General features: G+C 41.4%; 1 protein-coding gene across 1 annotated transcript in view; it reads right to left on the bottom strand.

Annotated features, from left to right (window-relative positions):
- PIK3C3 (phosphatidylinositol 3-kinase catalytic subunit type 3) overlaps positions 1–18,254 on the bottom strand; it is a 153,115-nt gene that overhangs the window by 7,856 nt on the left and 127,005 nt on the right. The window contains exon 24 of the mRNA XM_075840599.1: positions 14,265–14,390. Coding sequence (XP_075696714.1) covers positions 14,265–14,390 — 126 coding nt within the window. The remainder of the gene's footprint in view (positions 1–14,264; positions 14,391–18,254) is intronic.

Here is an 18,254-nt window from a genome sequence, read left to right as displayed (position 1 = left end):
GAATATTTTATTGGGTACCATTTTGTGTTATATTGGACTTATTGATAATCATTTATTATTTTTTTGTGGGGAGCAATAGAAAAAAAGCAGTTCCGTCATTCCTTTTCTTTTTTCTTAAGTTGTTATAAACATGTTAACTTTATTATACAGCTCGTTATGATTGCCACAATACCAAATATATATATATATATATATATATATATATATATATATATATATATATATATATTTAACACTTTTACACTTTTTTGTAAAAACTTATTTTTTAGTCCCACCAGAGGACTTTACAATGCGATCGTTCGATCGCTATTATAATGCTTTGGTATACTTAGTATACCGATGCCTTATTGCTTGCCAGTGATAAACTTTGGCATGTCCTAATAGGCAAACAGACATTGCAGTGACTGCACTGGTAATCCATTGGCTCCCTGCTATCGTGTCAAGGTGCGCAGATAGTGTGACAAAGGAAGGCCCTCCCTTTGTAGCCACTTCGATCTAAGAGGTTAAGCACTCAAGAGTGGAGTTATCTCCGATGCCGGCGGTATGTTGGCTGTGTATTACAGCCGGCAACCGCTGCTGATGGCGTGGAGACAGCTCCTGTGCCTTTCCAATAACTGGAGAAATTAGGATATAATAGCAAGTCCAAATACAGAAGGGGGGGATTAAAGCAAAACTCGACCTTTGAAAAAACGATTTACAACTTTCCACAATTTACAGAAAATGTTGAGTAACTTAGTAAATTCTTTGCTTTACTTGTCATGTATTGATCATGGAGAGTTTAGATGACAGTTAAATTTTGTCACATGTCTGACAGCACGAGGAAGCTAAACTGCTGACGGTTTCTAAGAGCAACCAGCAGCACTATACAAAAAGAAGAGAAGAAAAACACAAAAATAACTAAAAGCCATTACAAAAACTAAAAAGCAATGTAATTAACAAGTTACTCAACTTCTTTCTGTAAATCAAAACTGAGAAATTTGAAAATGAAATAATGGGGTAACAGAAAGAAAGTGCGTTGATACAAGGGGTGAGCAAAACACAACAGTATACATATCTCAGGTTCTGACATAAAACACCCCCCCCCCCAAAAAAAAAAACCAGACTATTCATTATTAAAACAAAGCAGTAACATAAAAGTCAGGCCTCAAAAGTGACGATTTTTGAAAAGGAAAAAAAAAAGCTACAAAAAAGCTTGCGGTAAAAAATGGGATTGAGAGATGACATTTCTAGAAAATAAACATATTTCACTGTCATGGTCTATGTGGCAAAATAATCCTAAATAGGGGTAAACCAGCAGCAAACATACAGTAGAAAGGCCCCATTACAAAAATAAAATTGGAAATAGGCTCCATACCACATCAAGAAAGAAGGGCCGGTGTGATTTGCCCCATACCCTTCTTAGTCGTAATGGGGGGTGTAACTCATGGTCCGGCTACCCTCCACCCTCTGATGAGATATGGAAGCATGGAGAGGTTCATACAGCCCATGTGAGGAAAAAATAGGCCAAACTGAGAACGGCCCACTACAAACTTTACTGTAGAGGCCCCTAGATACGTTCTTGTAGCAGACAACTTCAAGGGTGAGTTCACACTGGGTTTTTGAGCAGTGGTTTTGATGCAGAAACCGCGTCGGAATCAGGGTAGCTTTTGGTGGTTCGCGAGAAAAGGGGGAATGTCCTTTCTTGGGAGGCAGAAAAAACCTGCGGCGCTCGCTTCTGAGCATTGTTCGCAGTGTTTTTTCTCAGGCTGGGTTCACACAACCTATTTTCAGGCGTAAACGAGGCGTATTATGCCTCGCTTTACGCCTGAAAATACGGCTCCAATACGTCGGCAAACATCTGCCCATTCATTTGAATGGGTTTGCCGACGTACTGTGCCGACTACCTGTAATTTACGCGTCGTCGTTTGACAGCTGTCAAAAGACGACGTGTAAAATTACAGCCTCGTCAAAAGAAGTGCAGGACACTTCTTGGGACGTTTTTGGAGCCATTTTCTCATAGACTATTGAAAACAGCTCCAGAAACGGCCGAAAAAATGGGCGCGAAAACGGTGCAAAAAACGTGAGTTGCTCAAAAAAAGTCTGAAAATCAGGTGCTGTTTTCCCTTGAAAACAGCTCCGTATTTTCAGATATTTTTGGCTCAGCGTGTGAACATACCCTCACGGTTTTTGCATTAGCTTCAAAGGCTGCGGGATGAAAAAGCTGCAAAAATATGCGGAAAAATACGTGGAGGCAGTTCAAAATATGCCTCAAAATTCCTGTAGGAATTCTAAGGCAGATCAAAAAAACTATGTGTGAACAGGGCCTAAATCTCTAAAATGATTGCAGCGTAACTTTCCCCTTTTCCAGAATAAGTATTCTCGTACATGTGAAGCCTGTTCCATTAAATGAGGACATAACGACGCCTTGTCATTACAGAAAACTCATATTCACTCTAATTAAACCCAAAAAAAAAAAAGGGAATTGCTGAATGTAATTATTTTCTGACGAGGCTTCTTCTCCGCTTCTAATAATTACAACAAAAAAAATCATTAAACTGACAGAAATAAATAAATAAGACAGCGGTCCGTGAAACGCTTATGGTAGAATATCTCTTATTTACCGTATTGTTAGTATTCAGCTCAGGATCCAAGAAGCGAGTCGTCTTTATTGCTGTGCCGATAAAAGCCATGTGACTATCGGTGCCAGTTACGGTTCTCTGTGTTCTAGAATTTACTGCGCTCTGTCAGTAAATGATGTATGTCTGGTTTCCATGTGTAGAATAAAGTTTTGGATCTGCAATACTCTTTAAAGGACATATGGAGGTGATGGGGGAGGGGCTGCTGTTAGCTAAAGCTCCAAAGAGACGGAGTTGCTTTCATGTAATACACAGATGGTCCATTTATTAGACCCTCAGGATTGTAGGGACACACGCGCAGGACCCATAGCAAAAACATCATTGATGGGAAAATTTCTGCAGCAAATCCGTTGAAAGTTGCAGACTTTCCGCTGCGGCAAAAACGCACCATTTCCTGCATTTTTTACAGTAGAAAATGGTGCGTATTTTGAAGCGTTTTTTACAATGCAAGGAGATAGTGATATCTCTTCTGAAAAATGCAGCAATTCAGTCCACCTTCCGCAGCAGGCATTGACATGTTGCGGTCTGAAGATTACGCACCGCAGGTCTATTTCGGCTCAGACTGTTTACGAAGCGTGTGGATGAGATTTTTTAAATCTCACCCACTTTGCTGCTACTGTATTCTGCTGCGGTTTTTTTTCGTCCGCAATTCTAGACGGAAAAAAGGCAGCAATTACGCTGCATGTGGACGAGCCCTTAGGGTATGTGCACATGACCTCTTTTCAGACGTAATGGAGGCGTTTTACGCCTCGAATTACGCCTGAAAAAAAGCCCCTAATATGCCTACAAACATCTGCCCATTGCTTTCAATGGGAATTACGTTGTTCTGTTCCCACGAGCCTTTATTTTACACTTCGCTGTCAAAAAACGGAGCGTAAAAAGACGCTCCGTAAAAAGAAGTAGCATGTCCCTTCTTGAGGCGTTTTTTGGAGCTTATTTTCCATTGAACACTATGAAAAAACGCCTCAAAAAACGTCGAAAAGAAGCCTCAAAACAAGCTCCAAATTTCATTCTCAGCTTCAAAAACGCCTGAAAATCAGAGGCCGTTTTCTCTGAAATCAGCTCCGTATTTTTCAGACCTTTTTTGTTAACCCCTTCCCTCTTTAGCCACTTTTGACCTTCCTGACCGAGCCTCATTTTTCAAATCTGACATGTGTCACTTTATGTGGTAATAACTCCGGAATGCTTTCACCTATCCAAGCGATTCTGAGATTGTTTTCTCGTGACACATTGGACTTTAAGTTACTGGCAAAATTTGCTCGATATGTTAAGTATTTAAGTATGTTTCAGTATTTAAACACCAAAATTTAGCGAAAAATTGCAAAAATTAGCATTTTTCTCAATTTAAATGTATCTGCTTGTAAGACAGGCAGTTATACCACACAAAATTGTTGCTAACTAACATCCCCCATATGTCTACTTTAGATTGGCATCGTTTTTTGAACATCCTTTTATTTTTCTATGACGTTACAAGGCTTAGAACTTTAGCAGCAATTTCTCACATTTTCAAGAAAATTTCAAAAGGCCATTTTTACAGGGGCCAGTTCAGTTGTGAAGTGGCTTTGAGGGCCTTATATATTAGAAACCCCCAAAAAGTCACCCCATTTTAAAAACTTCACCCCTCAAAGTATTCAAAACAGCATTTAGAAAATGTCTTAACCCTTTACACATGTCACAGGAATTAAAGCAAAGTAGAGGTGAAATTTACAAATTTCATATTTTTTTGCAGAAATAAATTTTTAGTACAATTTTTTTTATAACACAGAAGGTTTTACCAGAGAAATGCAACTCAATATTTGTTGCCCAGTTTCTGCAGTTTTAGGAAATATCCCACATGTGGCCGTGGCGTGCTACTGGACTGAATCATCGGCCTCAGAAGCAAAGGAACACCTAGTGGATTTTGGGGCCTTATTATTGTTAGAATAAATTTTAGGCACCATGTCAGGTTTGAAGGGCTCTTGCGGTGCCAAAACAGTCAAAATCCCCCAAAAGTGACCCCATCTGGGAAACTACACACCTCAAGGAAATTATCTAGGGGTACAGTGAGCATTTTGACCGCACAGGTTTTTTACAGAAATTATTGGAAGTAGGCCGTGAAAATTAAAATCAACATTTCTTCAAAGAAAATGTAGGTTTAGCGATTTTTTTTCTCATTTCCACAAGGACTAAAGGAGAAAAAGCACCGTAAAATTTGTAAAGCAATTTCTCCCGAGTAAAACAATACCCCACATGTGGTAATAAATGGTTGTTTGGAGACACGGCAGGGCTGAGAAGGGAAAGAGCGCTATTTGGCTTTTGGAGCTCAAGTTTAGCAGGAATGGTTTGCGGAGGCCATGTCACATTTACAAAGCCCCTGAGGGGACAAAACAGTGGAAACCCCCCACAAGTGACCCCATTTTGGAAACTACACCCATTGAGGAAATTATCTAGGGGTATAGTGAGCGTTTTGACCCAACAGGTTTTTTGCATAAATTATTGGAAATAGGCCCTGAAAATGACAATCTAAATTTTTTCAAAGAAAATGTAGGTTTAGCAAATTTTTTCTCATTTCCACAAGGACTGAAGGAGAAGAAGCACAGTAAAATTTGTAAAGCAATTTCTCCCGAGTAAAACGATACCCCACATGTGGTAATAAACGGCTGTTTGGACACACGACAGGGCTTCGAAGGGATGGAGTGCCATTTGGCTTTTGGAGATCACATTTAGCAGGAATGGTTTGCCGAGGCCATGTCACATTTACGAAGTCCCTGAGGAGACAAAACAGTGGAAACCCCCCACAAGTGACCCCATTTTGGAGACTACACCCATTGAGGAAATTATCTAGGGGTATAGTGAGCGATTTGACCCCACAGTTTTTTTGCAGAAATTATTGGAAGTAGGCCCTGAAAATAAAAATCTACATTTTTTCAAAGAAAATGTAGGTTTAGCTTATTTTTTCTCATTTCCACAAGGACTGAAGGAGAAAAAGCACCGTAAAGTTTGTAAAACAATTTCTCCCGAGTAAAACGATACCCCACATGTGGTAATAAACGGCTGTTTGGAGACACGGCAGGGCTTAGAAGGGAAAGAGCGCCATTTGGCTTTTGGAGATCACATTGAGCAGGAATGGTTTGCGGCGGCCATGTCACATTTGCAAAGCCGCTGAGGGGAAAAAACAATGAAAACGCCCAAAAAGTGACACCATTTAGGAAACTACACCTCTTGAGGAATTCATCTAGGGGCGTAGTGAGCATTTTGACCCCACAGATGTTTCATAGAATTTATTAGAATTGGGCAGTGAAAATAAAAACAATCCTTTTTCTTCAATAAGACGTAGCTTTAGCGCAAATTTTTTTCATTTTCGCAACAAATAAAGGAAAAAAAAGAACCCAACATTTGTAAAGCAATTTCTACCGAGTACGGCAATACCCCATATGTGGTCATAAACGGCTGTTTGGGCACACGGCAGGGCTCAGAAGGGAAGGACCGCCATTTGGAGTGCAGATGTTGCTGGATTGGTTTCTGGGCGCCTGTGGGCCCAAAACAGTGGAAACCCCCCAGAAGTGACCCAATTTTGGAAACTACACCCCTCAATGCATTTACCTAGGGGTGTAGTGAGCATGTTAACCCTGCAGGTGTTTTGTAGAAATTAGTGTGAACTCGATGTTGCAGAGTGAAAATGGGATTTTTTCCACAGATATGTGGACAATATGTGGTGCCCGGCTTGTGCCACCATAACAAGACAGCTCTCTAATTATTATGATGGGTTTCCTGGTTTAAGAAACACCCTACATGTGGCCCTAATCTCTTGCCTGGACAGTCGACCAGGCTCAGGAGTGAAAGCGTACCATGTAAAATTGAGGCCTAATTTGGCGATTTACAAAGTATTGGTTCACAACTGCAGAGGCTCAGATGTGAAATAATAAAAATAAACCCCTGGGAAGTGACCCCATTTGGAAACTGCACCCCTCAAGGCATTTATTAAGGGGTGTAGTGAGCATTTTCACCCCACAGGTCTTTTCCATAAATGAATGCGCTGTGGATGGTGCAAATTAAAAATTTATATTTTTCCCTAGATATGCCATTCAGGGGCAAATATGTCGTGCCCAGCTTGTGCCACTGGAGACACACACCCCAAAAATTGATAAAAAGGGTTCTCCCAGGTATGACGATGCCATATATGTGGAAGGAAACTGCTGTTTGGGCACGCTGTAGGGTTCAGATGGGAGGAAATGCTATTTGGCTTTTGGAGCGTGGATTTTGCTTGGTAGTAGATTTGTTTGGAGTCTTACTGGTGTTTCCGTTTATAATGTAGGGCATATGTAAGCCGGGCGGAGTATATAAGGGGCATAGTCAGGTGGTATAATAATGGGGTAAAAAAAAACAATAAAATAATCCATAGATGTGTGTTACGCTGTGACACAATCCTTTCTGCACAGGCCGGTGTCGCACTGATATATGGCGTCCTTTCTTATCCCCCTTTTGGTCCACACTCCGCGCCTTTGTAGTTTGGGGAATTTTGCTAGGAAGTGTTGTCCTGGTATAATACTGGTCAACCTTGCTTCCAGCAGATATGTTTGGGCTCTCCCTTTCCTGGTTCCCTAATTTTAGGTCCTTGATAAATCGCCTCTTCAAACAGAAGAAATGTTCCCCTCGGGCACAACTGCATATTTTTTTATTTCCTGACTTATTGGAGCCATAACTAATTTTATTTTTCATAGACGTAGCGGTATGAGGGCTGGTTTGTTGCGGGACGAGCTGTAGTTATTATTGGTACAATTTTGGGGTACATGCAACTTTTTGATCACCTTTTATCCTATTTTTTGGGATGCCAGGTAAACAAAAAACCGCAATTCTGGCCCAGCTTTTTTCGGGTTTTTTTTATACAGCGTTCACCATGCGTTATAAACTACATGTTCACATTATTCTGCGGGTCAGTACGATTCCGGCGATACCTAATTTATAGAGCTTTTTCATGTTTTACAACTTTTTGCACAATAAAATTACTTTTGTAAAAATAATTTATTTTTTCTGTCGCCAAGTTGTGAGAACCATAACTTTTTAATTTTTTTGTCGACGGAGGTGTATGAGGGCTTGTTTTTTGCGGGACGAGCTATAGTTTTTATAGGTACCATTTTTGGATACGTGCGACTTTTTGATCACTTTTTATTCTAATATTTGTAGGGCAGTGACCAAAAAACAGAAACTCTGGTAACGTTTTTTTTTTACGCTGTTCACCGTGGCGATACCAAATACATATGGTTTATTATTATTTTTCAATAATAAAGGACTTGATAAGAGTAAAAGGGGGATTGTGTTTTATTTGATTACTTGAAACTTTTACTGTTTTCAAACTTTTATTTTTTGCACTTTTTTTTACACTTTTTCTCAAGTCCCACTAGGGGACTTGAAGGTCCAACGGTCAGATATTTTTTTTTTCTAATACATTGCACTACCTATGTAGTGCAATGTATTAGATCTGTCAGTCATTCACTGACAGCAAGCCGATTAGGCTTCGCCTCCCGGCGGGGCCTAAATCGGCTTCCGTAATGGCAGAGCAGGAGACCATTGTGTCTCCTGTTGCCATAACAGCAATCGCCAGTCCCGATTGCCTGTCAGGGCTGGCGATCTGCTAGTAACCGCTACGATGAAGCAATCGCTTTCGATTGCTGCATCGAAGGGGTTAATGGCAGGGATCGGAGCTAGCTCCGGTTCCTGCCGTTACAGGTGGATGTCAGCTGTACAGTACAGCTGACTTCCACCGCTGATGACGCCGGATCAGCTCCTGACCCGGCGCCATCTTGCCGGCAGCTACGGAAGCCGATCAGGCTCCGCCGCCGGGCGGATCTTGACCGGCTTCGGTGCTAGGCAGACCGGGAGGCCAGTATTAGGCCTCCGGTTGCCATTGCAGCCACCGGAACCCCGGCAATTTCATTACTGGGGTTCCGATGAGCTGCAAACACCTTAAGTGCAGCGATCGCGTTTGAGCGCTGCACTTAAGGGGTTAATGGCGGGGATCGAAGCTAATTTCGGTCCCCGCCGTTACAGCCGGATGTCAGCTGTAAGATACAGCTGAGATCCGGTGATGATGGCACCGGCTCAGCTTCTGAGCCGGTCCCAAACATTCGGCGTACATGTACGGCAAGATGCGGGAAGTCAATGCTTTCCATGACGTACATGTACGGCAAATGTCGGGAAGGGGTTAAGCGTGTGAACATACCCTTACAGGGAAGTCTTTCAAACTTTAGAGCTGCATTGTTTGATATGCACAAGCCCGATTGATGGTGATTCGAATCCACACTAAGTCTCTATCATACCATTTCACTGTACCGAAATGATGTGTTAGTAGTACAGTCCCAAGCCTTAGGGTCTACTCACCACAAGGGGCGATGTTTTGCACGCGGTAACAACGGTAAAGCGAAATGAGATTTGCCCGTACCGTGTAAGTAAGTTCTTAAAGCTACCCTCTGGTCCCGCGACAACATGACAATAAATATGACGGGGTATATGGAGAAACATTACTTGTGCCCCTCTGTCGTGGATCCACGGCTTTGGGTTCCCTTCTGCGTTGTCCCAACAGGACTACGGCTCTTCTTAGACTAGGAGTCTGTGACACTCCAACTGTTCTCGGATTGGCCAGAGCTGCTCACGTGAGCAATTCTGGCCAACCAGTGACTAAAGGAAGTGTCTTATATTGCAGAGGGGCACAACTGGAGGGCACCAGGCAATATAACACCATATACACCGTCACATTTATAATTTTGTCCTGGGAACAGAGGGTCACTTTAAGCCTGGAACTTCAAGTGATCATACACATTGGACAGAATTTGCAGAAAACTTGAAAACGACTTAAAAGTCGATATTTGTGGTAAAAACGTTGAGTTTTGGACCGTTTACGCATCTCTCTTTACTGTTTTATAAAATGGGTGGAGCTTGATAAAATGAGTGTGACCACCAGCGGCTCGACAAATTTATTATAATTTACACCAAACACTGGCATAAATTATAAAAGAAACCTATGCCAGCTGTGGTCAGGAGCGTAATGCGAAAGGCAGGCTCCGAGCTAGGCCCTGTAACCCCCTCATGGCCCCATATTAAAAAAAATAAAAGGAAAAGTAAATAAATATATATATTGGCAGGTGGGCTCACACAATTTGATCAAAATGTGCGCTAAGAACCTCCCTATTCTAAGTAGATTCAGCAGTAATGCATATTTATTTATTTATAGTGTTTAGGTGCCATTGGTGTTCGCAGAATGCTGTCACAATTTTCTTGTGTACTGTATTGTTTTGCAGTCACAGGTGTACTTGGACCTGGATACACGTTTTGTTCATTTTGCTGGAATGTTCTGATCAAAGTCTCCTGTCTCTTACATACATCTATTGCATACATGTGGGGTTAGTGACTGCTTCCATTTTTTGATCTTGCACTCCTCCCCATCTGCCCTGGGTGATTTTAATTAGTTTAATGCTGGTTCCTACCATCCCCAATTATATGTAGGCTTAGTCCCAGTTCTGGGTGTATGAGCAGCACAGGGACCCACCTTATAGAAGTCACCTTGTCGTGGCAGGTGGGCTCACACAATTTAATCAAAATGTGTGCTAAGAACCTGCATATTTATTTATTTAAAAAGTGTTTAGGTGCCATTAGTGTTCGCAGAGTGCTGTCGCCATTTTTGGATATTGTGTGTGTGTGTGTGTGTGTGTGTATATATATATCCCATCATATTCTGTTCCCATGCTCCATCAAGCCACGGCGCATACAAGGTTCTGACACTGGACGTTGTGTGATGCTTGCCTATGTTGCATATTACGTCCGGACGCTCAGCGTCCTATGCAAAATGACTAGTAACATATAATGATATATTTTAATCAAGAGGTTGAACAAAAATATCCTGTGAACCGTTTAGGAATCTCAACCATTTTTCTACACAGACTCCTCATTTCAGGGGCTCAAAAGTAATTGGACAAATGAACATTACCATAAATAAAATGTTTTTTTTTAAATACTTTGTAGAGAATCCTTTGCAGGCAATGACTGCCTGATGTCTGGAACCCATGGACATCACCAAACGCTGGGTTTCCTCCATTGTGATGCTGTGCCTGGCCTTTACTGCAGCTGTCTACAGTTGCTGTTTGTTCGTGGGTCTTTCTGTCTTAAAGAGGCTCTGTCACCACATTATAAGTGGCCTATATTGTACATGATTTGATCGGCACTGTAATGTAGATTACAGCAGAGTTTTTTTATTTAGAAAAACGATCATTTTTTACGGAGTTATGACCTATATTAGCTTTATGCTAATGGTTTCTCAATGGACAGCTGGGCGTGTTTTACTATATGGCCAAGTGGGCGTTGTGGAGAGTAGTGTATGACGCTGACCAATCAGCGTCATACATTTCTCTCCATTCATTTATACAGCACATAGCAATATAGCTATATCGCTATGTGCAGCCACATTAACACATAGTAACATTACTGCAGTGTCACGACAATGAATAGACATTACCTCCAGCCAGGACGTGATGTGTATTCATAATCCTGACCACTTCTCTGTGACTTACAGCATAGCAGGCGTAGTCTCGCGAGTTTACGCTGTAAGCTGTCATTTACAGCGAGATCTTGCTGTGCTGTGCTGTAGTCTCACACAGACGCTACAGAAGTGGTCAGGATTCTGAATACACATCACGTCCTGGCTGGAGGTAATGTATATTCATTGTCATGACACTGCAGTAACGTTACTCTGTGTTTATGTGGCTGCACATAGCGATATAGCTATGTGCTGTATAAATGAATGGAGAGAAGTGTATGACGCTGACAGGTCACTGATTGGTCAGCGTCATACACTTCTCTCCACAACGCCCACTTGGCCATATAGTAAAACACGCCCAGTTGTCCATTGAGAAACTCATTAGCATAAAGCTAAAATAGGTCATAACTCCGTCAAAAGTTATAGTTTTTCTAAATAAAAAACACTGCTGTAATCTACATTACAGCGCCGATCACATCATGTCCAATATAGGCCACTTATAATGTGGTGACAGAGCCTCTTTACGTTTTGTCTTAGGAAAAGTGAAATGCAGCGCAATCGGGTTGAGATCTGGTTATTGTCTTGGCCATTGCAGAATATTCCACTTCTTTGCCTTAAAAAAACTCGTTGGCTGCTTTTGCAGTATGTTTTGGGTCATTGTCCATCTGTACCGTGAAGCGACGTCCAATCAACCTTGCTGCATTTGGTTGAATCTGAGCAGAAAGTATATCCCTGAACACTTCAGAATTCATGTGGTTGCTTCTGTCTTCAGCCATATCATCAATAAACACTAGTGACCCAGTGCCTATGGCAGCCATGAATGCCCATGCCATCACACGGCCTCCACCATGTTTTACAGAGGATGTGGTGTACTTTGGATCATGAGCCGTTGAAAGCCTTCTCTGTACTTTCTTCCTCCCATCGTTCTGGTACAGGTTGCTCTTAGTTTCATCTGTCCAAAGAATGATGTTCTAGAACTGGGCTGGCTTCATTACATGTTGTTTGGCAAAGTCTAATCTGGCCTTTCTATTTTTGTGGCTGATTAATGGTTTGCACCTTGTGGTGAACCCTCTGTATTTGCTCTCATGAAGTCTTCTCTTTATGGTAGACTTAGATACTGATACACCTACTTCCAGGAGAGTGTTCTTCACTTGGGTAGATGTTGTGCAGGTGTTTTTCTTCACATTGGAAGGGATTCTATGATCATCCACCACTGTTATCTTCCGTGGATGTCCAGACCTTTTGGAGTTCACAAGATCACCAGTGCGCTCTTTTGTATTTTAAGAATGTACCAAAAAAAATCAGTTGTGATATCTCTCTGATGGATTTCTTCATTTTTTTGGTCTGTTTCACTTGCATTGAGAGCTCCTTTGACCTCATGTTGTGGGTTCACAGCAACAGCTTCCAAATGCAAATGTCACACCTGGAATCAACTCCAGACCTTTTACCTGCTTAATTGGTGATGGATTAATGAGAGAATAGCCCATGCAGCCCATTAAATAGCATTTGAGATAATTGTCCAATTACCTTTGGTTCCTTGAAAAAGAGGAAGCTACATATTAAAGAGCTGTAATTCCTAAACCCTTCCTCAAATTATGATGTGAATACCCTCAAATTAAAGCTGAGGGTCTGCACATTAAGCACATATAGATTATATAACTGTATATTCAATGCGTTTTGGTAAACAGCTAAAATTACAAAACGTGTCACTGTCCAAATAATTCTGGACCTAACTGTATGTGTATGTATATATATATATATATATATATATATATATATATATAATATATATATATATATACACACACACACACACACACACACACACACACACACACACACACACACACTACCGTTCAAAAGTTTAGGTTCACTTAGAAATTTCCTTATTTTTTAAATGAAGATAACATTAAATTAATCAGAAATACACTCTATACATTGTTAATGTGCTAAATGACTATTCTAGCTGCAAACGTCTGGTTTTTAATGCAATATCTACATAGGTGTATAGGGGCCCATTTCCAGCAACCATCACTCCAGTGTTCTAATGGTACATTGTGTTTGCTAACTGTGTTAGAAGGCTAATGGATGATTAGAATACACTTGAAAACCCTTGTGCAATTATGTTAGCACCGCTGTAAACAGTTTTGCTGTTTAGAGGAGCTATAAAACTGACCTTCCTTTGAGCTAGTTGAGAATCTGGAGCATTACATTTGTGGGTTCGATTAAACTCTCAAAATGGCTAGAAAAAGAGAGCTTTCATGTGAAACTCGACAGTCTATTCTTGTTCTTAGAAATGAAGGCTATTCCATGCGAGAAATTGCCAAGAAACCGAAGATTTCCTACAACGGTGTGTACTACTCCCTTCAGAGGACAGCACACACTGGCTCTAACCAGAGTAGAAAGAGAAGTGGGAGGCCCCGCTGCACAACTGAGCAACAAGACAAGTACATTAGAGTCTCTAGTTTGAGTGGCCAGCGCAGTCACTAGATCTCAACCCCATAGAGCTGTTGTGGGAGCAGCTTGACCGTATGGTACGCAAGAAGTGCCCATCAAGCCAATCCAACTTGTAGGAGGGGCTTCTGGAAGCATGGGGTGAAATTACTCCCGATTACCTCAGCAAATTAACAGCTAGAATGCCAAAGGTCTGCAATGCTGTAATTGCTGCAAATGGAACATTCTTTGAGGAAAGCAAAGTTTGAAGGAGAAAATTATTATTTCAAATAAAAATCATTATTTCTAACCTGGTCAATGTCTTGAGTATATTTTCTAGTCATTTTGCAACTCATTTGATAAATATAACTGTGAGTTTTAATGGAAAACACAAAATTGTCTGGGTGACCCCAAACTTTTGAACGGTAGTGTATGTATATATATATATATATATATATATATATATATATATATAAAACAAGCGCCATTGCTGAGGATTGTAGTACTACAACAGCTAGATCTACAAGAGAGCAGTCAATGATAAAGCAGATATAAAGATTGTAATAAAGTTCTACAGAAAGTGCAGGCGGTGGAGATATGTGGGAAGCAGCCAATCTGTCTCTGTCAATGTTAACTTAGCGTTGGTGGAAAAAGGAAAAAACAAGGATAATGAGTCCAGAGGAAACGGCAGCGGCAGGGCAATCTCTTACCTGTGCAAACTTGTGTATTTGTTCTACCACAGCTGCAAAGAGCGCGTTGACACTGTCATCGATGAGCGTCTGCATGTAATGCACGGCTTCCTCGTCAGACAGATCCAATCTAAATTTATCCTGCACCTGGAGGAAGACAAAAGCGTGAAAACAAAATGACACATGAAGAAGAACCGCAGGAAAACAGCAACAGGAATGTCAGCACCTTCTATGGATTGTTTTCAAGAGAGACACAATGCTGAAAAACATTACCAAGCCCAGGAGATTTGTACAGCTCATATATTATATTATATTATATTACATGACAGAGCCGGGTATACAACTCTGCTACACATTAAAATCATATTTAGGAGGCAGTATAAGCCCTCATGCAGACGAACATATTTTTTCCCTCCCGTAAATACTAGCGTAAATACGGGTCCTTGGTCACACATATTCGACCCGTATTGCACCAGTATTTACGGACCCGTGCCCGTAAATACGGGTCCGGTGTCATCAGTATTCCACCGTATTTAAGGGCACGTTTTCTCTGCAAAATTGCACTGCACTAATCGGCAGCTCTTCTCTCTATCAGTGCAGGATAGAGAGAAGGGGCAGCCCTTTTTCCGCAGTAAAAGAAATTCATACTTACCCGGCCGTTGTCTTGGTGACGCCTCCCTCTTTTGACATCCAGCCCGACCTCCCTGGATGACGCAGCAGTCCATGTGACCGCCGCAGCCAGTGATTGGCTGCAGCGGTCACATGGGCTGAAACGTCATCCCGGGAGGCCGGACTGAAGGAAGAAGCAGGGAGTTCTGGGTAAATATTAACTTCTATTTTTTTTTACACGTTGATCTATATTGTGATCAGTACTCACTGTCCAGGGTGCTGAAAGAGTTACTGCCGATCGTTTAACTCTTTCAGCACTCTGGACAGTGACTATCCCCTGACGTCGCCTAGCAACGCTCCCGTAATTACGGGTACACGCACGAGAGCCCCATAGACGGCCTGAAATAGGACATGTTCTATATTTTTCAACGGCACTGGCACCTTCCCGTTAGCATACGGGGAGGTACCCGTGGCCAACAGAAGTCTATGGGCCCGTAATTACGGCCGTTTTTACGTTCGTGTGCATGGGGCCTAGGTAGTTATATTCTTGTGCATAGGGGGCAGCATTATACTAGTTCTATTCTTGTACATAGGGGGCAGTATTATAGTAGTTATATTCTTGTACATAGGGGGCAGTATTATAGTAGTTATATTCTTGTACATAGGTGGCAGTATAAGTAGTTATAGTCTTGTGCATAGGGGGCAGCATTATACTAGTTATATTCTTGTACATAGGGGGCAGTATTATAGTAGTTGTATTCTTGTACATAGGAGACAGTATTATAGTAGTTATATTCTTGTACATAGGAGACAGTATTATAGTAGTTATATTCTTGTACATAGGGGGCAGTATTATAGTAGTTATATTCTTGTACATAGGAGACAGTATTATAGTAGTTATATTCTTGTACATAGGGGGCAGTATTATAGTCATGTACATAGGGGGCAGTGTTATTGTACTTATATTCTTGTACATAGGGGCAGTATTATAATCGTTATATTCATGTATATAGGAGCAGTATTATAGTAGTTATATTCTTGTACATAGGGGCAGTATTATAATCGTTATATTCATGTATATAGGGAGCAGTTTTCAAGGGTTTGTGAAACATTTAGGAATTGCAGTCATTTTTCTACACCGCATCCTCATTTCAGGGGCTCAAAAGTAATTGGACAAATTAATACTACCATAAATAAAAACTTTTTTTTTAACCGGTTAAGGACTAGGCTGTTTTACAGCTAAATGACCAGAGCAAATGTCACAATTTTGCTATGCGCTTCTTTAGAGGACTATAACTCTGCAGGTGAATAAAGTTCATCTTTGTTTTAGTGTCATTTGTCAGTATATATAATTTTTATTTTTTCTCTAAAGTGGGCAAAATTGGAACAAAATGCAAGAATTTAGCAAATGCGTCAGTTTATACCAGCATTTTTCACACACGGTATGGACCACGGGAAAAATTAATCTCCTTTCACATTCTTCCACTTCTCCCGTGCATGGGGATACCAAATATGTGCGCTTTATTCACTATGCGGGCATGTGCCAGGGCTTGGCATAAAAGGAGGCTTTTTGGCCTTTTCGGTCCAGGAATTCTGCATTTGATTTTATAGCAGCATACGTTTTCTGGGGGGCCTAATGCTGCTGAAACATTAGAAACACCCCATAAATGACTTCATTCACACAAGTAGAACCCACAATGTTTTCTTCAAGGGGTTTATCATATTTTTAGCAAGTCCTGTTTTCTTCTGAAAGTTTCTTGAATAAGATGGAACAAAATAAAATTAGCAATTTTTTAGCAAATGCCTCAGTTTATACCAGCATTTTTCACACACAGTATAGGCCACGGACAAAATTCATCTCCTTTCACATTCTGCCACTTCTCCCGTGCATGGGGATACCAAATATGTGGGCCTTATTTATCACATAGAGATGTAGGAGGGCGCACGATAGAAGCAGCTTATTTCAAAAATCGCCTTTTTTCAAAGCTGATTTCTATAACACTTCCAAAATATCTGCTCTTGAAGCAGAAATCCCAAAATATTCATCTAGGGGTATAATGGGAATTTATTTTTTTAGGTTTCCTAAAATAAGAAATTGCAGGTCTATGCAAATGGAGCTCTCCAGCAGATGAACTTTAGAGAATATGCAAACATGACATCCACCCCCCCACCCATTCCCTCCCTCACCCTTGGAGTACAATCAGGGGGAAAATAAAAACGTAATGTAGGGCAAATATATTTTCAACTAATTAACTAAAATCTAATAATTCAGAACAGTGTGGTATTTTTTAAAACATAGATCAATGCACAGGCCTGGTTGCGAGGGACATGAGGGACAGAAATATCGGGAATCTTTGCGGTGCCCGTCTTTTCTGCAGACGCGGCACTTTTTCTGGGGGTTGCTTCTGGTTGGTGTTGGGGGAATGCGAGTGATGAAGTGTCTTTCAGTCAGTCGCGTGACATCCTCAGACTGGGGGCATTCTCGGGTGTCCTGAACATCAAAAATGAGGCCTTCAATAATTTTTTCCTGGAAATCCAAATATGTGTCTCTGCCTCTCTTTTTTTTATAGAGCACAAATGAGTTGTGGATTGCCACCTGTAACAAATAAATGGCCACTTTTTTGTACCAGGTTTTTGTTTTTCGCTTCAGTAAATAGGGCTGTAAAACCTGGTCGCTTAAATCCACCCCCCCCCCCATGTACTTGTTATATTCGGACACGCTCACTGGTTTGTGCTTGTCCGATGTTGCCCCCCTTTCCCTCACTGCCACTGTTCCTGCAGTATGAATCGTGCTTAGCACCTATACATCTTTGCGATCCCTGAACTTGACCGCCAGCAATTCTTCAGATGCATAAGCACAGGAGTCCCCCTTTACCATGCGCTTCCCCACTGATTGCTGCGGAAAACCCATTCTGTTTTTGCACATGGTACCACATGCCCCAGTCCTTGCAGCATGCAAATGCCTAAACAGCACACTCGAATAAAAATAATCACAGTACAGGTGGTACCCCTTGTGAAGCAGAGGCTGCATTATCTCCCACACGATCTTACTGCTGGTGGAAAGATCAGGGGGGCATCCAGGAACATTTATTGTGCGGTACCGCCCTTCATAAATCCTGAAGGCGGTGGTATATCCTGACCCGCTTTCACACAATTTGTAGAGCTTAACGCCATATCTTTCCCTTTTGGAAGGTAGATATTGGCGAAAGCGAAGTCTTCCATGAAAGTTGAGGAGGGTTTCGTCCACGCTTACATTCTGCTCAGGGGTGTAGAGTTGCAGAAATAAATTATTGAGGGAATTTATTAGCGGTCTTATTTTGAACAACTGATCACGGTTTGCATTGGTACTTGAGGGGGCCTGTGCGTTGTCATTGAAGTGGAGGAACCTCATTATTGTCTCAT

This window comes from Rhinoderma darwinii, chromosome 1 (genome assembly GCF_050947455.1).
Source record: "Rhinoderma darwinii isolate aRhiDar2 chromosome 1, aRhiDar2.hap1, whole genome shotgun sequence".
NCBI lineage: Eukaryota > Metazoa > Chordata > Amphibia > Anura > Rhinodermatidae > Rhinoderma > Rhinoderma darwinii.
The sequence above is the reverse complement of the archived record's forward strand: the minus strand, read 5'-3'. Positions and strand labels throughout refer to the sequence as shown.